Source organism: Pteropus medius, unplaced genomic scaffold (genome assembly GCF_902729225.1).
Source record: "Pteropus medius unplaced genomic scaffold, Ma_sr-lr_union100, whole genome shotgun sequence".
NCBI lineage: Eukaryota > Metazoa > Chordata > Mammalia > Chiroptera > Pteropodidae > Pteropus > Pteropus medius.
This window is the reverse complement of record NW_024347790.1, coordinates 3,441,172-3,463,097: the sequence shown is the minus strand read 5'-3', so window position 1 is coordinate 3,463,097 and position 21,926 is coordinate 3,441,172. Positions and strand designations below refer to the sequence as shown.

Genomic DNA, 21,926 nt, shown 5'->3' with positions numbered 1-21,926 from the left:
GCTTTACTCAAACTGGGACCTCGATCTGGGGACACCATCTGACTCCACACACAGGGCCACTGGAGCAGTGTGGCACTGAGGTGACTTTCTTTCCCTGTTGGTAGTTTCGACATTGACAGGTCCTCTCAACGCAGTATGAAAGTGGCCACGGGGAAGCTGAAAGTGGGCTGATGATCCATAAATTCTAAAAAAATTTGTGAGCAGAAACGAAGTTATCTAGGTTACAGTTCATAAAAAAATATTTCAGCACTGTCAAGCCGCTCGCGGTTAGCGGTTCATCACCGTTACAGAGACACTGTTGAAATTCAAACCTGTGGGTCGGCCGTGAGGATGAGTTTAGGAAATTGAAAAGTCAGTGGAAAACCGTTCTGCCCGCAGCCACTTCCCTAGACCTGCACATTTCCAGGACGCATGTAAGGAGGCAGGAGGCCCAGGAGCAGGTAAAGCTTCCCCTTCTGCCTTTTACTGCAACTGGGCAGGTTCGATCTGGGAACCCAGCCGAGGTTCTTTCTGGCCCAGTGGGTGACGCGGAGGTTCTGCCACCAGGCCAGCCCGTCGGAAACAGCGCTTGCCCCACGATACCGCGCACATCTGAAGGAGGGGCGTCCTGTGCGTGTGCTCCTCTGAACCCGCCCTGCTCCGGCCCCACCTCCTACGCCAGCCTAGGGACTTGAGGAGATGTGGCCACCACAGACTCCTGTCTCATGAGTTCATTAGCACCGTGCTGGACTGTGGGAGCGCTAAGGAAACAGTACCTAATGCCCTGGGAGTTGGTGTCTTATCATCTTTGTATTCATGGGGCCCTTTCAGAGCTCAGTGATGTGTGGATGGCACTCCCAGGTGCCCCTAAGAATTGCAGGTAGGGGAGGCTGGTGCCATGACCAGTTACAGGTGTTTCCACCCAGCGACCTCCTGGGCTCAGCTGTGTCACTTCCCCGTTAAGCCTCTTTTTACCACTCTGAGTCTTATGGCTTCTGGGCCTGTTACTCATTCACTTAAAATTAGTTTCATATATTTAAGATCTTAAATTATTTACTAATTTCTTCATACAATTAACTGTATTTTATGTTTCTTGAGGCATGGAGCCCTAATGCTATTTTGTATCTTACCCCTGCAGAAATGCTCAAAGCGCGGTGAACATGAAATAGACACTCAGTTAATATCGGTGGATTAATGGGTTTGTAGGTGACAAGTTGTGCCAAGGGCCTCCCCCGTCCCCCGGCAGGCTGAGATGCTTGCTCTGTGTTTATGAGAAAGGAGACTTAGTAGTGATCCCAAGGGCTGGCTTCCTGTCTCTGCCCCCTGCTATGCCCACTATTGTGATTGCCTCCTCTCGTGCACCACTGCTAACTGAGTCCTTTTCAGTCTGCTCTTTGATTTAATCCTTGCTTCTTGTGCTGTTGGCAAGTGTTCGTTTTGTAAAGGTTTTTCTACTTTTGTTTTAAAAGCGGAATTGCTTTTTGAGACAGTCATTTTAAGACTTGTCCACTAGAGGTCACTGTTGAGATAGATATTTGTTTCCCTGGATCTTGTGCCAAAAGATTAGAAACCAAATTTCTGTTATCAGATGAAATTTTTTGCAAGCTGTTTGGCTCTGTCCAGCAGGGCATGTTGCTCTTGCCATTTACATAGTTTACTTTTACCATAATTAAGGTAGATTCTTCTATAAGGAGATATGTTATTGTTTTGTTTTGCTCCTAAAATTATGCATTCACTTTCACACATCATTTTTTCGTGTTTATTATGGCTACTTTCTCAAGTTAGAAACTTTTCTTCCAGTATCGTTAAACTGGAAGAATTGTATTGACTTCTGTAGTATTTTGTATTAAGTAAATATAAGATTTTTTTTCACATTGGGAGAAATTTTAATGTATGTATGTATGTATATAATCAGATTCTAATTCAGAAATAACTGTAAAACTCAGGAAAGTGTGCATTTTGTGCATATTCGTACTGATTCTTTTACCAAATGTCATTGTATAGGGAAGAATACTGTGCATTGTGAAATGAATTGCATTATGCATCGATGATAAAACGGTCTCTGGGCATTTTAAATGTGAAGCTTTTCTTAAGTTTAAAAAATAATTTTATTCTTACAGCAAAACCCATCCACAAGTTTTATGCTAGCACCTTGAATATGACAGTATTTTTCATTTTGTGACCCACGCATATTTAAGATTAAGTACTCATCATTTTGTCAAGAAATACAAAGAGTATCTTTTTGTTTTGTGCAAACACTGAGCAGCCAACTATGTAAACCTTTTTAAGTGATCTCAGATTGTAATTGTTTAGTTTTTATACTTTAAACTTTTAGCTGCCATGTAAAACCTTTTCTTGAGGTATTAGCAGTTTTGCCTGCAGTTTCAGGCCTTAATGTGACCATATCTTGTCATTTAATGTATCAGAAATGGCTAGGCACGCAGTAAACCTTAGTTTTATGGCAAAATGTGTGTGTGTGTGTTTTTAAACAGACTATTTCCTATTACTTATAGCTTATGTGTGAATTTCAAATCATAGTGAACAAGAAATGTTAGGGGTTTTTTTTAGATCGGTAATCGCTTTATCAAAGGTAATTTTCTAAATACGTAGGCGTTAACATGATCTTTTAAAATTTTATTCAGATGTATCTATTGATAGGATATCTGCTAAAAGTGTTATTATAAATGAATTTAGCACCATGTTCCACAGAAAAATAATGCATTCTCCAAATATGTAGATCCCATTATAATGAGGAAAATTAAGCAGTTTTTAAAAAGTGTAATAAATTGAAATGCTTTCCTACAGACATAATAGATTGTTGAGATGAATGAGAAAACTTAACTATCCCAACTCTTAAGAATGACCTTCACTAGTCTTCCAGCTCCTTCCTGTTCTGAAGTATCTAGTTATTTCCTTTTCCCTAGATTATTTGTCATGCCTTATGCAAAAGTTCTTGTAGATGGCTTGTATGAAATTAAACTGTGAGGGGGAATATGCAAAATAAATTGTCTCTGTGTCATGAATTTATCTTGTGACAATGTCAAAACAACTTGCTGTTTGCATTTTAACAAAGTGTAAATGTATTTATAATACAGAGGCTTTGATCAATAGCTTATTTTTTTTAATTAGTGCACATTTATCAGTTTGCTGCCATGCCATCATTTGAAAGATTGGATTTGAAAAAAATATATACCTAGCATTTTTGAGTCTCATAGCTATGAATTAAATGATATCTATCGAGTAGTACCGGTTGTTAGGCTACCATAAAAAAATTGCCTGCAGTTGGGAGTTTGCCGTTATTTTTGGTTTTAGTAAGCAAGCATGCGAAATAAAGAAGTCCTTTGGCCCTTAGTCTGGAACCACCACGATCCAAGGTCAGCGGGTGAAGTTGGAGAAACTGGTTCCTGATGGCATTGTGTCCTCAGTTTGGAGACTGTGGTCCCCTGATCGCTTTCTTGCCAGCCTCCCCAACCACAGTGGACCTTTCGTAGAGTCCCTTTCCTCGGAGTCCTGCTCTGTGCTAAGAGGAAGCCAGCTAAGTGTGGCATATTAATTCCTCCACAGTGTATTTGTAAATGGGAGACTTCAGTGATGAGAATCTCAGAATGGTGGCGGGCTGTGGAGAAGATGTGGAGGCAGGTCGAACCCCTTTCTTTCCAAAGCATAACAGGCTCATTTGGGGGAGCTGATCTTGGAAAGGATTTCTTTTACGTTTTATTACTATATATAATAGAACTCTCAAACAGAGCTGACTTCATAGCAAAAATTTATATCTCAATCATCCGTTGACTATCTCTCCTTGATAATGTGTGTGTGGACAAGTGTGGAGTGCAGAGGAGGACGGGAGAGGATATGCTAAGAGGTGCAATACCTGAGTATGTACATCCTTTTAGAGCATGTTCTTGTGTGTTTGTTTGTTTTGCCTTTTATAACTCACTGACCTTTTTAAAAAATAGGGTGAAAGCTGTGTCCACGATCTCTGTGAACGTGTACATAACAGTTATAATTTCAACAAGTTCGCGGGTCCTGTTAAAAGTATCCATGAATTGTTCAGGGTTGCATGTAGCCCAGATTTAGAAACCCTAGAATAGGGGGTGATAACATGAGCATATTGGCCATGTGGATACACCAGTGCTATTTCTTAAAGGAGATAGTTCCTGGAAATTGGTACAAAACTTTAAAAAAATGATATTTAATGCAGTGTGAAACTCGTCCTTGTTATTTTTTTTTAAATGTTCATAAGCTCCACTTAATTTATCTGCTTAAATGAAAAATTTTAATTTAAATAAGAGTTTAAGAATTTGCAACCTTGGGTGGAATGCATATGTATATGTAATTTTTTTTTTTTTTTAACTCCAGTGAAACCTTGAGAGTGCCTTTCCCATTTCAATTTTTCTTCCTCTTTGTTGATCAGCTTAGTAGGACAAATCACCACTCTGATATGACTGAATGCTAGTTAACTCTCATGGAGCTCTTTGTCAGCTGTTTTCAATGAACCCCTTTTAGTTTTTTGCTGTTCCTTTAGCCTTTTTTCCTGCCTGTATATTCTCTGTTCTCATCACCGGATTCTCCTCTGATCGGAAGTCCAACCCCCCCGCCCCCCGTCCCCCCAGCTTATAGAGCCAGAAGGACCACACTCCACATAGACCATGACTTCGGGGTGAAAGGAAGGGGCGAGAAGAACTAGTGATACACCCCACTCCGTATCTGATGGAAGCAAAGTGCTTAAAGTGGTTAAACAAGGAGACTGGCTGGTGGGGGAGCCTCTGTGGCCACTCCCCTGCCACCTGTGCCAGTGACGCATGCGTGCGGTTCAGACGGCCCACGAGGCACGTCTAGGAGCTCGCGAAGGAAGCAGTGGCCCCAGATCTTTCCTTGTTAGAGTAGGAGAGCCGGGAGAATTCCTATAGCTCAAAGGAGTAGTCCTCGGTAGAGGGCGGTGAACAAAGCTACTGTGTGGATTTTTCTAGCACTAGGCACCCCCGCCCCCGCAATCTCTCCGAGCTCTTGTAATTACCCCCCTCCTCAGCATAGAAACATAAGGCGAGGAAGGAAGCGAAGCAACCCAGCGTGGCCTCTTGCTGAAATCGTTCTTAACTGTAAACGATGTGAACTATTGGCAGAGAGAGAGGAGGGAGGGAGGGAGGGAGGGAGGGAGAGATGTCAGGTGTCTCTCAATGTTAATAATTGAGAATCGAGTTGTGTGTAAAATACTGTAGTATGATATTTATTTAAGAGCCTAGACAACTCTTTTTATGACCCTGAACTTGCATTTCCCTTTGGTTGATTAGAGTTTTCCACATTGTCCTTTTCCTTCTCTATGTTTCCATGTTTCAGAATTTCTGAAGTGTTTTTTCTAAGGGAGCCTCTGGCCATTTCTTCCCCTTCACTAGATGTCACTTCCTCCCAGGCCATCGAATGCCCTTGCTTTTCCTCTTAGTGCTGCTTTTCCGACCCAGCTCCTGAAGTAGAGCAGTTTATTGACGTTTCGCCTTGCTGGCAGTCCAGCTCCTCAGCCCTGGGGTGGAATTTTGAAGGCGTGTTCCTAAACGAAGTCGGGGTTTGGGAGTGTTCCTGGGATTTGCGTGGACCATTCCCTAGTTCTCTCTGGGAAGTTCATACAGGAGTCAGACATTAACTAAGTTTTGCATCCTCAGAAGAGCAGAAATCTAGCTTTTCAGGAGATTTGTTTGGCTCCATGTGCACACTTTTTATAGTTCAGGGACATATATTTTTGCATGTTTCTTTATGCTATAAAATCTGCCTATTGCTTGCTTGTAACTTTTCCCCCTAATTTTTGTATAATTGATTATTCTCATTGTTGCCAAAAGAGTAGGACTCCCCACCCCCTCTGCCTCGCCCCAGTAAATTAAGTCAGGGATATTTTTGGTTAAAATTACTTAAGCTGCAGAATCTTAGGAAGTCGCATAGTGGGATATAATAAGTATGTACTTGTAGGTGTGGATGCTTAGTACATACTGTTGATTAACTGAAAGCATGATTATTGTTATTAACAAAGCTAATACTATTTGGAGGGTGCTGACCCTTATTGGATGGATAAATGAGATATTTTACTGTCTTATTTTTACCTTGAGGACCATGCAGATCTTTTGAAATGAGAATTTTCTTTACTGTTTCATAAACTTTATGTTTTTAAATAACCCATAACTACTGTAATTCATTGTTTTAAGAGCTGCTTTAGAGGAAATCCCATAAAAATCTGCAGTTAGTTATCATTGATATACTTTTGAACTTCAAATTCTTATGCGAAGATATAATTAGTTTATTATTTACCGTGTGTTTTTTTTGGTCAGAAAACAGAAGTCATTAATCACTGTAAGTACAATTGAACTTCTTTTTGCATAGAAAATTTTGAAGGGCATAATCATTTGTATGTGAGAGTGAAGAGAGTCATCTTTACATGTAATTATTAAAATGACTTTCACAACCATGATTCCTAATTGGCTGAAAGAATTGGCATCCATATAATTAGTCTAGACATCTCCGTGGTGTGGTGTCTTCCAGCTATTATATCAAAGGATTAAAGGGACTGTCCTTTCACTCTGGCCAACAATGTCCCAAGCCACATTTCATATGGCTTCTATTAATTTGGCTTCTTTTCACCTTGCCTCATTCGGGACAAAGGCGGATGGTTGTTAGCCAGTATCGTATTCATCAAATACTGGGGCAAAGCAGTGTTTGCGTTCATCATTTCCTCTTAAATGGCCTTTCTCCCCCCAGTTTATGTATAATATGTATAATTAATAATCCAACTCATTTTCATGTATTCTCATGGGTTTTTTTTTGTAATTTTTCCAGTAGTTTTGTTGTAGCGGTATAACTTAGGAGTCTAAATAACTGGCCTCATTTTGATTTCCTCTACCATCTCTCTCTTACTTTAACCTTCTCTGTTAAAGAGAAGTATATTCTACAGTTTGGGGAGGAACCTGGAGGTGGAGTTAAAGAAAAATTTTAAAGCATTTTAAATAATTTTTTTTAAAGCAGCGGAAGCATGTAAAAAATCTGATGACATTTTTTTTTTGTTATGTGGCAACAGAAAAAATCTCCTGTTTTTAATAAATATGTCAGATTTGGGGCAACAGTGCTGTCCGCTGTATTTTGCTTTGCCTTATCTCTTGGTATCTTGGGCCTTGTTCGGTCCATGGGTCTGTGGTGCTTCAGTGTCACTGGAAATGGACACAAGATGGCAGTGTTTTACCCACTGCCGTGTAGGGAGCAAGCCCACCACTGGGTCGTGTACTCCTCAGTGCTTAGTTCCCATAATGTTCCCCCTTCCTGCACTTTGGGTGGTTCGAAGTCCATCCTTGGTTTCCTGTACAGGAGGCAATGGCTGAACCATGAATTTGGGTTTTCAAAGAGGCGTGTGGGCAGGGTGCCCTCGTTTTCATGCTCCAGCCCAGCACCTCTCCTTTGCAGGAATCAGCAGAGCTAAAAACAGTCTGGGTGCTTCTGCAGAAACAGTTGAGCATAGCGTACTTCTAACTACTCAGAAGTTTGCTGGAGGTGGTGGATGGAGTTCACCTCCGGATTTCATGCCCGTGCTTATGACGGAAGCCTACATGTGTTCTGAGCAGCTTCTGGCTTTTTGGCGGCCGTGGGTGGTGACCTGGTGCCTGGTCTGTTACCACCCTTCTGTAGCTGAGGAGGCCCCGGCTGCCGGTGCTGACCATATGGCTCTGGAGACCATGCCTGCCCCACTGGCCCTCCCGTGGGCTGCATGCCGGCGCGCTCCCGTCCTTATGTTTTGCGTGGTGCCTGCTGCTTCCCGAGCCTGTCACTCTTCACAGTTTTGTTTCTTTGCCTCAGGGGCCACAAGATGCTTTTGCTCCAAAAGCCCCCGGATCCACTGCACCCAGCTGAGCTGTCTGCTGTCGCTGCCACCCAGTGTTCTCCATTTAGGCCTCTGTGTTTCGAAGGCCAGTAGTACAGCAAGTGGCATCTCTCCATGTGACCACGGTGGGGCATGTTGAAGTTGCTGCTGAGTGCCTTAATTCGATGGTCTAGGGGAGTCAGTGTTTTTTTTCTTTCACCTTGAATGTTGTCCATACGGATTCACCATAAAGGTCTGTGTGGGGAAGCGGAAGTCCTCTGGAAGTGGTTTAAGTCTGGCCCCTGGGTTGGGCACATGGGCCACCTAGGGTGTGCTTTTGTTCATTTGTTTGTTTCGCTTTTCATCCACCTCTAGGTTCAGTAGTAGCACATCAGAGTGACGGAGGAGTCTTAGTTTGGATAAGATTGATTATTATAATCCTATTCATCCTTATTGTATGCAGTAAAAGATATGTGTATTGAATTAATGGTTTTGATGTCACCAATGAGTTAAAAGTTTTCTGAACCAAAACATGGTCCCCAGACCAACAACCTCATTGTCCCCTGGGGACTTGTTGGAAATGCAGATTCTCAGGCCTCATCTCAAACCTGCCGAATCAGAAACTCCGTAGTTCACCGCAAACCCCGTACCTAGTCAGTGGTTTAACAAGCCCTCTGATGGTTCTGATGGTTCAGTGGTTTAACAAGCCCTCTGATGGTTACACCTCTTTAATTAATTAATTAATTAAATTATTATTTTTTTTTTCACCTACAGCACCTGGTCTTCCTAGGTGGTCTCCCATCCAAGTACTAACCAGGCCTGACCCTGCTTAGCTTCCAAGATCAGACAGGATCGGGCGTGTTCAGGGCGGCATGGCCGTAGACTGATGTACACTGCCTTAGAGCAGCACTATCTGGTGGAACTTTCTGCATGATGACAATGTTTCATATCTATGCTGCTCAGTACAGTAGCCACTAGTCACATGTAGCTATCAAGCTCTTGAAATGTGGCAACTGAATTATTAATATTATTTAATTTAAACTAATCTAAATTTACTTATTCTTTTTCCTTTTTTGTCATACATATCACATTTTTTTAAAAAAATCCATCTGTCAATGAACACTTAGGCTGTTTGGATAAATACCCAGACGTGGATTTTCTGGATTGTATGGTAGTTCTCTTTTTAATACTTTGAGGACCTGCCATACTGTTTTTCGTAGTGGCTGCACCAGTTTACATTCCCAGTCTAGATTTAAACTTAAATCGCCACATGTAACCAGTGGCTGCGTGTTGGACAGCGCAGCCCCAGAGCGGACCCTGCTCTGTATTACTGTGTAGATAAACTCCTAAAAGGCTTTTAAAAAGAAGCTGTTCGTTATGGAATTAATTTTACATCCCAGAACAAAGTGCTACAACAATAGTTTATTGAGGTTCTTCTGTTGGGGGAGGCAACTAGCTGTTGCCAGTTAGTGGGGGAGTATGTGCTTGAGCGTGACATCGATCTTGTAAATACACTTCAACTGTGCCGCACCTGCTGGTAGCCATGCCTTTTGTAACTAACCGATGGGACAGAGACCTGTCCTTCTGGAAGAAGTCGGTCTGTTAGGAGTGGAGCTGGGTCAGCGATTTCTTAGAGTTGAAGGTCTGGTCCTATCCAAGGTGTCCAGTCAGGGCTTTCTGAGGCTTCCTGCCCACTGGAGCTTTTTAAAGAGACCTTACTGCAGCAGATTAGGTGGTTCCCCTTGGGGGCCCCCCACTTCTGAGCTCCCTAAGAATTTTGGGCTTCTTGTTGTGGAACCATCAGAAAACAGGGGCTGATCGCTGAGTCTTGATCTGCAAACGGCTCTCAGAAATATGAAACTCTAAAATAGCATTCAAGTTTTTAGATTGCCAGAAGATGCTCTGAGACCAGTCTCTGGGCATAGTTTCTGGGGTAATATGATCTTTGTCGCCTTTTTCAAAACATAGTGGAAGCTCTGGCCTGAGAATATCCCCAGCAGTCACCCGATCCTGTGACCAGTGCAGAATGTGGCATTTAGGAGCCAGGAACACCTGAGAGTAGGTAGTTAGAGACCTTGCTCCCAAATCTAGCAGCTGAAGTCTCAAAATTAAAGCAGCCGTCGTTGCTAGATAGAAAATGATACTAAATTCTCTGTCATGAGCAAAGTTCTACATGACTGAGCTTTCTAATGAGGGCCCCGTTTGTTGCATTATTTAAATCCATATCATTGATTTTCATAATCCAGCTCTTAGAATCTCAGAATGTCAAAGCCGGGCAGAAGAGAATTTAGAAGTGGTCATAATTCAGCCTTCTCATTTTGGGCCTGGGGAAGCAGAGACCCAGAGAGGTTGAGAGTTGAGTAAGGACACACAGGGCTTAAGGGCTGGTCAGGGGAGGCCAAAGCCAGCTCAAGATGACCAGGCCAGGACTCCTTTGTCCCTATATCACACTGTCCTCCGTTTCTTTTTGTGCTTAGCTCCTCGTTGTCTGTAGGTTGTGTATGTTACTACTAGGGTCATGGTCAGAATCTGGACAGACGGATGAAAAAAGAACATTTCAGATACATCATAAGAACTATCTTGATGCCCCCTGTTATATTTTAAAGTATTTCTTCTTGCTAACGTGTCACATAGATGCCTTGAAAAATTCTACCAGAATATTCTGACATACTGCTGCCACCTTTTCATGATAGCTTTTCATATATTATCCCTGCCATGTATGTATATGGTATAGTTATCACACATCTCATATTGTTAGCTGGTTATTGTTTATGGACTATTATGTTGGGATTAGTTTGCTTTCCAAGCACTAAACCTGTTTCCATTTATCGATTCTGCTGCCCCTTCTTTTGTAACTTACTTTCATTAAAAAGTTTGCCTCTCTTTATCCCCAAAGCAGTGAGAATGCTAGGTGCCAGAAGTGTGGTGCTGTGTACGTAATAAGCACTCGCTAGATATCGGTTGAAAGAGCGAATGCTACCCCATCCAGACAGGTCTGAATGTTAGTTTCTTTTGCTTTTTACTATAGCTAGGGGGGAAATTCCACAGTTTAGGAAGAATATTAGCTGTGTAATTTTTTCCCCTCTAGCTCGAATGCAGTCTTAAACACAAAATTCACATGTGCACCAAAAGGCTGGGAGAGGTTCAGTAAATTGAATGTGGGGTTATTGTTTGTGTCCACAAAACAAAGCCCTAAATCACATTACGCATAATTTGTGGTTTTAAATTGGACTGATTTAGCAGGGAGAGTGAAATAATCTCTCATCCTGTCAAAAAGGCGATACCTTCAGACCAGCATTTAATTGCATTGGCAGAGTGAGTTTGGGAAGGCAGCAGTAATTCTGGCTGCATTATTCTTGGTTTGTGGTTAAATTGAGATCATCATTTTCTCCTGGTTGCAGTAACTTTCTTTATTGCTCTTCAAACTAATCAGATGACTGTAGGGAGAGAAACTTTCTGGTAGCTGGAGGGTGAGCAGGGAGAGAAGGTGGGTCTCTGAGCAGTGCTGTTGTCGTCTGTGGCACTCACACACTCCGTGGTCCCTGTTGACAACAGGTAAGTCAACACCTGGTGACGCAGCAGGCACAGCCTGATTTTCTTTATGATCGTTATGATCATTTACCCAAAGTGAATACCATTCATTTACATAAGAGTGTGTTATTGACTACACATCCGAAATGTGCTTTCTCAGCCGAGTTGTACAGGTAGGGCTCACATGCTTTCATATGGATATGTAAAAGTGTGGTTTCTGGAAGTAAGTCCCAGCGGCCTCCATTATCCCATTAAGATCTGTCCTTTCGTCTCCATCCCCACCAGCAGGCACTTCAGTAACGAATCCATGCCTCGCTCATTTTCCATCTGGATTACTGCTTTGTCCCAAGGACCTGAGTTTGGAATGATTGGTATTTTTCACAATCCCTTCCTCCAGTGAAAGTGTTTTCCTTCTTACCAGGCCTTCTTCCATCTAAAAGAAATCAGGTCATCAGTACCTTAGACATTTTATAAAGCTGAAAATGATGATTCATAACTGCGGTGAGCTAATCTGATATAGCGTGTGTGTGTGTGTGTGTGTGTGTATTGATCAAGGTGCAAAGGCTGGAGGTCAAAATCAGAAACCAGGTAGGTTGACTATTACATCCTTTAAGGCTGAACAGACATTGTTGTGGTTCAGTGCTATGTTATTTAGAATAGCTCTTCAGATATCAGACTATTGAAATAGCTTGATGAACGTATCACTCAGGAAGGGATCCGCAGTTCACTCTCTTTCTCTTGGTGGACCTGGAAGGACACAGAATGGAAGGAGACAGTTGCTTGTATTAGGCATGATATGACAGTTATACAGGTATGTATGTTTTGCAATATTCACTTATAGGCTGCTAATGGCACGGAAATTCTCTCTTGCCCTCTGAAGAAACATTTCCTATTTCTACTCAGTGGTGAGTGACGACTTCAGAAAAACCTACAGAAAACAAGCGTACGTGAATTAGGTGGCCATGCAGGAGCTGCGTCTCTCCTTCATGGGAAAGAAGAAGCCCGTGTGTTTGTTGCTGGCATTCCTCGTGAGGAGCGAGGGGCCTGTTTTCACACTCACGTCTCTGTTTCCGTAGCCGTGCCACCTAACATAGCGGAACTGAAGAATCTGGAAGTGCTCAACTTTTTTAACAACCAGATTGAGGAGCTGCCCACACAGATCAGCAGCCTTCAGAAACTCAAGCACCTGAACTTGGGGTGAGTATCTGGGAAAGGAGAGGGGAAGAGTGTGGAGGGAGCGGGGGCAGGGCGGGGGCGCCCCCGATAACCCTGGCAGACGAGAGGCTGGTTTCTAACTTCTTTTATGGTTTAGTTTCCTTTTTTAAATACATCCTTTCCATGGCCTACGTTAATGCATATCGATTTGAGAGCTAACTGAGAAGCTAATTGTTGGTATAATAACGGATTCTATTTACTATATTTTGTTTCCACTAAAATTTTATTTCAGTTATGTTGACGGAGAAGGGACTGATGTGCATAGCAACAACTGTTCAGACCACTTGTAATGTGGTGGATTTTTCTCTCTGTGTTAAGTAGGGATGGTTGACAAAGCACTTTCCTTCTGTGAAGGGGAGGGTACATTTCTCAACACAGCTTTATCGATTCTTACAATTCTTTTATGTAGTTGAGAGGTTCTTATTTTAGGTCTGTCTTTATACAGAGGTGAAGAGAGGTGTTTTGATTCAGTTGAGGTCGCAGAAGCGGGTAGCAGTGGATCATAATGATACCTCATAGTCCAGTACTGCTTTATAGTTTTCAAAGTCCTCACGCCAGAACTTGACCCTCTCAGCCATTACGAGGGCGAACGGATGGGCGGGCGTCGCTGCTTTTGTTTCCTGGAGAGGAAGCCAAACTGTGTCATAGAGGTTAAGTGACTTGCTCCTGACTGCCCCTGAGGTTAGTGGCCAAGCTCAGCAGAAAACCCTTTTTTTGGAGTCCGTGCCCTCTCCATCCAGACACCATAGATGCCACCCAGAACTTGGGCTCCTGAATTCCAGCTTCATCGTTGCAGCCGTTAGAAGAAACTGCCCACTCGTGCTTCATCCATATGCAAAGTAATATATTCATGAAATTATAGCCATCAAAAGCTCTAGTTGGTGATTTACATGGAGTGGTAATAGAAGCTGGCCAGGTATTTATCAACTTAATATGAAGCAGTCATGGGGAAAAAATTTCATTCATGGAATGGGTTTTAGTTTAGTTCAGTCTCTCCACGGGGAGTTTGGTTAGACACTCTTGTTTTGACGCTCACTCTGCTGCAGAGACAGCCTTTGTAACCTCCACAAGCGTTCTTTTTCCTAACGTCTGAGGGGAAGTATTGTTTAAAGGAGGGGAAATACCACTTTGGATCAGATGGCTTTTTCCCCCTACAAATATGGAGACTATACACATCTGGCAAATCGGAAAAGATATTTATATCTTTATTTTGAAAATTATTAAGTCCTGATATTTAATTTGCATGTAATAAGAAAGAAGCTAAAACTAGATACTGGATATGTAAAACCAGATCTATTCTTAGTGTTAATTTCTTCACTTATTAAATAAGTTGTTATTTACATATAAGGTGCTAGAAACAGTCCCTGGCACGTAGTAAGCAGTAGGTGTTAGCTATTACTATCATCATCATTGTTTTATTAATTCATTTATTTCGTGACTGTGTCAGCGCCTGTTCTGTGTCAGGAACCTTGCCACTTCTGGGGGTCATTGGTGAAAATCACTGTCCCTGGCCTTACTTATGAGGGTAGAGCGGGCTGTCATGAGCAATGACAGGGTACAGCCGGGCCACGCGTGTGGGAGGTTCTCGAAGGGCAGCGGGGGAGAGGGCGAGGGGCACGTTAGTCTCCAGGTTAGTGTCGGGGCAGCGTTCCCACAGGGGTAGTATTTGTGCCGAGTCGCAGCGCACAGGAGGGAGCCTGTTAGACTCCGAGTGGAGGGAAGACGTGTCAGGTGCAAGAATGACGTGCTTAGAAGCTTAGCACCGCACGTTCCAAGAATGGCAAGTTGTTTGGTGTCGCTGGGTGTGGAGTGCGAGGTAGGGAGCCACAAGGTAAGAGGTGAGAAGGGAGGCGTGCTTGTCTGCTCCGAGCCCCCGCTGTGTACCGGGCCGTCTTTTAGGTGGTGGCCATCCAGTCTTTATGGAGCAAACATCACAGTTGGGTAAGGAACTGTGCTAAGGAAGCGCCTTGTGCACATAAGGGAGCTCTGATTCACCCCGCTGACCTGCCCTGCCCCCCACTGAGGAGTCTGCATGGCGGAGGCGGGTATGAGATGAGGTCAGATTTTCGTATGAATGGTCATGTGGAGGAGAGACTGGAGGGAGGAACCGCTGGACGCCAGAAGCCCTGTAAAAATGCTGTGCATTAGCCTTCCTGGTGAGCTTGGGCAATGACAGTGGAGGCAGGGGAGGGACAGTATGTGAAAAATACAGAGAAGGTAAATTTGATGGGACAGTGATGGGCGCAATGGGATGACGCCCAGACGTCTCCTGTGAGCAGCTGAGAGAGAAGTATTGGAGGACACTGGTGTGGGAAGATCGTGAGCTCAGGTTTTGGCCAGCAGGTTCGAGGCGTCTTGCGATGGTGTTGTACACTTCCCTTTTTTATCGAACGCGTCTTGGTCACCTCTTTGTTTTCTTGGGCTGTCTGTGGCTGTTGGCATGTTTTCGGCTCTCAGCGCTTTATTGATTATGTCAGGTTTTCTGTATTTAGTTATGTAGCTACGTAGGTGGTGTTGTCAAAGTTTGAACAAAATTCTTTGTTCCCTGGGAAAGGAATTAAGATGGGTTTCAAGAAAGGATACTTCTGTCCTCAGTGGCATGTAGAATCATGCCTGCACAGTTCTGTTTAGAGCAAGTTATGGAGAACGCACTCCTTAGAATAAGCACCCAGAATAAAATTATACATACAGGAGACCCTACAGCAGAGCAGTTAGGCCACGTGTATGCATAATCTGAATGGCATGCTTGACCAGAAGTTGCTTTTAAAGTTTTAAATAGTATTTGCTATTTATTCTGATGATCGCAAGACCTGAGAGGATTTTTAAGTCATCTGAGTAAAGAGAAGTTGAATTATGTTCTTAATTCTCTTAAGTGTGGCTCATTTTAGAGTTATTCCCATCCCAACCTGCCCCCCAAAAATGTAAAGCCACAACAGGTTGGTAATTATTTCAGGGATAATCTCACTGCGAGAGAACCATGGCCAACTATCCTGGAATGATTTTCGACCTAGCGAGTTGCTGGAGCTCATCTCATGAACAGTTAGAAGTTTTCACTAAGCACAGTGCTGAGTGTTCATTGATTATTTATTTATTTATTTATTTATTTATTTATTTTTTTGGCTAAGTTTGTGTGCAGGTCACTGTAGAGGTGAGAAAAAGTCTTGCCTTTAGCTAATGGGTTTTGTTGAAGCAAGAAGAGCCCAAGAGGACTCCACGCATTCCAAAAGGGAAGCCATAGGGTAGCTTTTGAGGGAGAGAAGAAAAAAAGATGCGGAACAGCCTTTGACTGTGGTTTTATAGGTTTCTCTATCATAAGCAGGCATTTTGCCATTTCCAGTACGCATTTGGAAGATGTCCCATGCACACAAAAGAACTTATGCCATTTGGCATGGTAGAGCCACCAGCAGCATTATCTTTAAACACCTGGAGTGACTTGAGGGTGGGCTGGTGTGGTGCAAATCGAAAACCCACACTCCATAGTTGAGGCATCCTCAAAGATCTGCTAAGGTGAGGAGCTTGTCTGGGGAAGAGTCAAAATTTCTCTCAAAAATAATGTAGTTATAGCAGTCATTTTTTGAGAACCCACTTGTGAGCAACAAATCGTGTTAGGTGCTTCACATGTTTTATCTGTCATCCTCATGGTGCCCCTGCCAGGAGGTTCATTAGTCTTATTTTACAGTTGAGGAAATTGAGCCTCAGAGAGGCTAATTTCCTCAAGGTCACCCGGGTAGCAAGTGCTGGAGCTGACTTTGAACCTAGACCTATCTGTTTGTTTACTACCCCTGCTGTAATCCCTCATGGCACGTCAATGCTCTCAGAAGCGGTCCTGAAGAGATGCGTCTCACCCGCGTTGGCGCAGATAGGTGTTAGTGCCTACTGTGGGGGAAGCCAGCGCAAGCCACCCATCATCCTGCTGAGAGAGAGGCTGTCCGGTCACTGCGAGTGTCCTGGTGTCCAGAGGAACAGCCAGGAGTCCCCGCAGCTGCTTGCATTGTCGCTGGGCCTGTAGTCCGCACTGCTTCCGGGCCCTCCCAAGCATTCTAGGTCAGTTTCTTCCTGCCCACCAGGTTAGTTAGTGGGCCTACATCTGTCACCGGCTGCTGTCAACTGCACGGGGGCTCTGCTGTGCTCGTAACAAGTCGGGGGCATTGGCTTATCACTCAAGGAGAAAGAAGATGTGCAGTCGAGTAGATTCAGGCTCTCTCTAGGCTAGAGATGGGGTGGCAGCTCTCTCTTCAGGGAGGTGACTCCCCTCTCAGAAGAAGTCTCATCATGAATTTCCTGCATTGATGTTTCAAAGTGTACTTTTGTATTTGGAGCGACAAACTTTATTTGTGATTTTCAAGAACTAGTAACTGGGCAATATTTAAAGAAAGAAGCACTGAAGGAAGGTATCATTCTGTGCCTTCCCCACCATCTCTGGTTGTCCCTTCACAGACCCTCGCATTGGAGTCTAGGGATTAGTGGGGCTTCGGCCTCTGAGAGGGGCCGGGCGCTCTCCTCCTCCTGTCGCCCTCATCACTTGAGTCAGAAGTCCTTGGTACTTAACCTCTCGGCCATTCTTCATCTCAGCATCACAGAGATAATTATAAGCACTGTCCTGCTTGTATTACTCAATAGTTTTAATGATTCAGATGAAATACTTGATGTAAATGTGCTTCACAAATTGTGAATTCATAGAATATATCAGTTTTCATTACAGCAGATGATCATGGAGGTTATATTGTTGACCGTAAAGTTAACCTAGGACTTTTCTGCCCATCTGGAAGTGAGATCACTTTTCTCTTGGCTTCCCCTTCTGCTGCCAGCTCTTTCTCATGAGGTCTGGTTGGTGGGTGTGGACAGGATGCATCTCATATGAGAAGGATCAATGTCTAGAATTATTCGTTGTGTCACAGTCCTTCCCACCTTTCAATATTTGTCAGTCTGTGTTAGATTTTAAAAATGTTTAAATCAGCTTCTAAGTATGCTCAGAGGCAACTGTGTTAAGAAAAATAATGATCTTGAAGAAAATAATAAAAGATCATAATAGAAAAATAATTTCCCTTAGATTTTATTGCAGATATATATATTTTATTGCAGATATATATTTTATTGCAGATTTATATATATATAATTGTGCTAAAATGCATATAACGTAAAGTATAATGTCTTAAATTTTAACTGTGTGATTCAGTTGTGATAAGTATATTCACATTGTGCAGCTGATCTCCAGAAGTTTCTCATCAGGCAAAAGTCTGTCCCCATGAAACAACCCCTTCCCAGTCCCCTCCTTCAGCCCCTTAAAATCACCATTCTAATCAGAGATTGTTTTATATGTTAGAAGATGCAGAACCAAAAAGAGATTTTTTTTCCCTTCCATTGGGAGGAATAAGTGAAATAAAAGTCCGAAAACTACAAAGCTTACTCTGTATCTTTTGAGCTGTTATTATCACTACATTCATAAAGAAGTTTTTCTCTAGAAGGACAGGTATTTTGTGACAATTTAATTTTCTTTGTAAAACAGTGATTGAGTGTTACCATTGCAGAAAATGACAACTAAGACACTTTGAAATGTTTCATGAATGTACAGGTTCTGTGACTAAAATTACTAGGCTGGTTAAAATAAAGTGATTATAGAATTATGGCCTCTCACACGTGGCTCTTAGGCCCATGACACAGGCGATCTGCGTATTCTTTCTAAGCATACATTTGAGTGTGACGTCTTGGATTTTTTCCCACCAACAGCATGAACAGACTAAACACTTTGCCTCGAGGATTTGGCTCCCTCCCAGCCCTTGAGGTCCTTGATTTGACTTACAACAACTTGAATGAAAATTCTCTTCCTGGAAATTTCTTCTACCTGAGTAAGAAACTTTTAATTCTATAAATCTCCTTAAAATGGTACTCGGCGTTCTAAAAGTGAAATTTGTTTGCCAGGACCCAAACTCCAAGAGAAATTATTGGACATGTATTTTTTTTTCTTCGCAGATTCCTTTTGAATATTCCTTCATAGCTCAGCAGTATGTATATTTGACGGATAGTTATCAGACACTTTGCGCTAAAGTGGACTTCATAATGTCATATTAACTTTTTGATAGAGTTTGTGTACCTAAATGAGATCGAATCTCACATTTAGCTAAGGAATTTCACTTTTTTTAAAGAGCATGCAAAAAAATAATATATGTGTGCTCCCATATTGCTGTTAACTCTTTGTAGGCTCTTTGCTCAAAGATATTCCAGTTAATTATTTATAAACATATCCATCAATAAACTAACAGAATTTTAAAAATTTCCAGCCAGGATTCTTGTTTTAAAAGCCTTTTAAAAAGCGCTCTTATCGGTGTAATCTATTTCGTTGGTAGTATACAATTGAACATTACGAAATTGTTAGTCACAGATGAACATGCTTTATCCTTTCATATGCAAACAAATTCTTGCAGATGCTCATAAAAATGAAGAGAAACTGATCTTTCCAAGAACTCGTGGAATATTTAGGAGAGTTGCTTTCCTTCAGTGAGTGTTCTGCTTCTCCAAATAGTGACATACGTGGCACCCAGAAATACTGAATTTTCTGTATTTTATAATTTTCTGTATTTCTAAAATTTTATTTTTACATTATACATACCCCCTGTCCCAGACTTTTTCAAGCACTTGAAACCAACTCTAAAATATTTTCTTGGGCATTGGAGGAAATTGGTTTTTTTTTTGTTATGTACATTAACCTACAGTTCTGTTGAATTTTAAAACATTAGAATGTAATCGAATACCTATAAACAAAGTATACATCTTATTATACTCTTCCTTTTCAGTCGAGGTTAAAAAAATGGTTTAGGATTTTAGCCTTCAGTAGTTTGGGATCATGTGGTCATTGTGTAATACTATGAACAAATTTCTGATTACTGGTGCTCTGCCTGTTAGGGTTTTCTCTGTTTTTAAACTCTATGTTATTATTTTAGGCCCATCATCTTCATTTATTTTTGTCATTAAGGTTTTAGAAGCAAGTAATAATACAGTTGACCCTTGAACAACACAGGTTGGCACTGTACGGGTCCACTTATGCATGGATAGTTTTCAATAAATACAGTAAATGTATTTTATTTTCTCAACATTTCCTTTTCGCTAGCTTACTTGTTATAAGGATACAGTATATAATACATATAACAAGAAATATGTGTTAATCGACTGTTTACGTTTTCCGTAAGGCTTCTGGTCAACAGTAGGCTGTTAGTATTTAAGTGTTTGGGGAATCAAAAGTTATACGTGGAGTTTTGACTGTGCAGGTAGTCATCACCCCAAGCCCACCCATTATTCAGAGGTACACTGTAATTAGTCTGATTATAGAAACAGTGAATTATGGCCCCTCTGTTTCCTGAAATTCTTTTAGTTATTTTTAACTTAATTCTATTTACATGAAAAGCCCTTTTGCCCTAAGTATTGATATAAGTGACACAGTGGTTTTCTTTGGTTTACTTTGGATACAAATAGAGTAAGAAATGTGAATTGGAAGTAATAGAAGAAAAATAGGTGTCTTTTCTGAAAGGATATTGGAACTTCGTGCCCCAAACTGCTGGTGCCCAGGTTGTTAATTGTGTCAGTCCTCTTGGATATAGATGTGTTCCTGAACACACCAGCCCCACCGTAAGCCGGTAAATCTAAATTTGACCTGCTTGTTATTATTGTGAGACCTAGGTATGTCACAGGCTTTTCACTAGGCCACGGTTATTAATCAAAGTTGACTCCCTTGTATTGATCAGACCTCAAATGGTTGGGTTCCATGCCACCCTGTTTATATATTGCTGTTTAATTTGCAGCCACCCTGCGTGCACTCTATCTAAGTGACAACGATTTTGAAATCCTGCCGCCAGATATTGGGAAGCTCACAAAGTTGCAGATAGTAAGTAATTTATCTAAATTCTGAGAAAATCAATTCACTTCTGCAGCCCCTGTAGTAGAATCAAGTCAATTTGAGCAGGAGTAGGGTTTGTTTTGCAGGAATGAACCTCTCTCTCGGTCCTGTTTCTTGTTCATCGGCACACATTTGTAAATAAATTGAAAGGGTTGAGCCTCAAAGAAGGGAGGGCATGAAAGAGGACGAGGGTTTCTGTGGGCGCCTTTTTACGGGAATCTGTGTAAAATTGTTTTGACAACTCCTTGTTTTCTTGTATTTAGCTCAGCCTTAGGGATAATGACCTGATCTCGCTGCCTAAGGAAATCGGGGAGCTTACTCAGCTTAAGGAGCTCCACATTCAGGGGAACCGCCTGACCGTTCTGCCCCCAGAACTAGGTAAGGTTGCTGATGAATGAGCTTAGTTCTGACTTTAATTAAGAGCGATTATCCAAATGCAGCAATTCCGAACGATCCCCTCTCCTCTTCTCGGCGAATGCCCTCCACCAAGGCGCCCAGCTCTGATCATTTCCACTAGCGTTTGTCACTGACCGGATTTCAGCCGCTGCAGGGCTGACCAGCCCCGATGTTCAGTAGCCACAGCGCTCAGTGTCTGAAAGTGCTGATGAAAGATGGCCCAGTGCAGCTGCCTGCGTGGCGACAGGAGCCGAGATGAGTGTTGATCGTCATGTCAGTGGCTCCTCTTCTACAAGCTGGCGATGTGGTTTTTTGTTTTTTTTGTTTTTGTTTTTGTTTTTGTTTTTTGTTTAAATCAAACCATCACTCTTATTTTTTTTAATCCCGTAATTTTTATCTTAATCCCTTGACATTACCAGATAGTTAAAGTGTTTGTTACAGCTGCTTGGAAATACCTTTTCCAGTCGTGAATTCGGTTCTGTCCTGATTCCGCCTCCAGTGGCAGTCGTTAAATGTGTCCCAGCTGGGAATGCCTCAGTCCCACTCCTGTGGCAGCTGCATCCTCCTCCTCTGTCTGGTCATTCAGATGGCCCAGGGTGGGCTTAGGACCTCCCTTGGAAATAACGTCCAAACCTGTCCTTTTACTGAGATTACGCTACCTTTTTGGAAAAGTTTTATGAGTTCACATCTCTCGTGCCCTCTCTCACTATCCTCTTCATTACACTGAACTTCGCTGTTTCTCAGACGACTTTCTGCTCCAAAATACCATTGTTTTAAAAAGTACATTTAACCCAGACTTCTTTGAGGAAGTACCTCAAGTGACTCTGGTGGTTTTAAAGAGGTCAGGTATTATAAATTAGAATGTAAGTGCTAAGTGCTCCAAGAGCAGGAGGCTTTATATTTGTTCCCTGCTGTGCCCCCTGTGCCTGCCTTGTGCTAGGCATGAGGTGGGTGCTCAAGGAGCATGTACTGACGAGTTAAGGAAACTTGGACCTCAGATAGCACAGCGTTGGGAAGGCTACGAGCAGGCAGAGTCTGACTTCTGTCCAGAGCTGTGCCATCCAGCATGGAAGCCACGAGCCACGT

At 42.3% G+C, this 21,926-nt stretch overlaps 1 protein-coding gene and 1 pseudogene across 4 annotated transcripts in view; one reads left to right on the top strand and one right to left on the bottom strand.

Moving 5' to 3' along the window:
* RSU1 (Ras suppressor protein 1) overlaps window positions 1-21,926 on the top strand; it is a 156,775-nt gene that overhangs the window by 21,276 nt on the left and 113,573 nt on the right. For all 4 annotated transcript variants that reach the window (XM_039877478.1, XM_039877477.1, XM_039877476.1 and 1 more), the window contains 4 exons: window positions 12,418-12,538; window positions 18,284-18,402; window positions 20,350-20,432; window positions 20,708-20,822. In XM_039877478.1, coding sequence (XP_039733412.1) covers window positions 12,418-12,538; window positions 18,284-18,402; window positions 20,350-20,432; window positions 20,708-20,822 — 438 coding nt within the window. The remainder of the gene's footprint in view (window positions 1-12,417; window positions 12,539-18,283; window positions 18,403-20,349; window positions 20,433-20,707; window positions 20,823-21,926) is intronic.
* Window positions 8,576-8,694, bottom strand: LOC120614755 (uncharacterized; annotated as a pseudogene).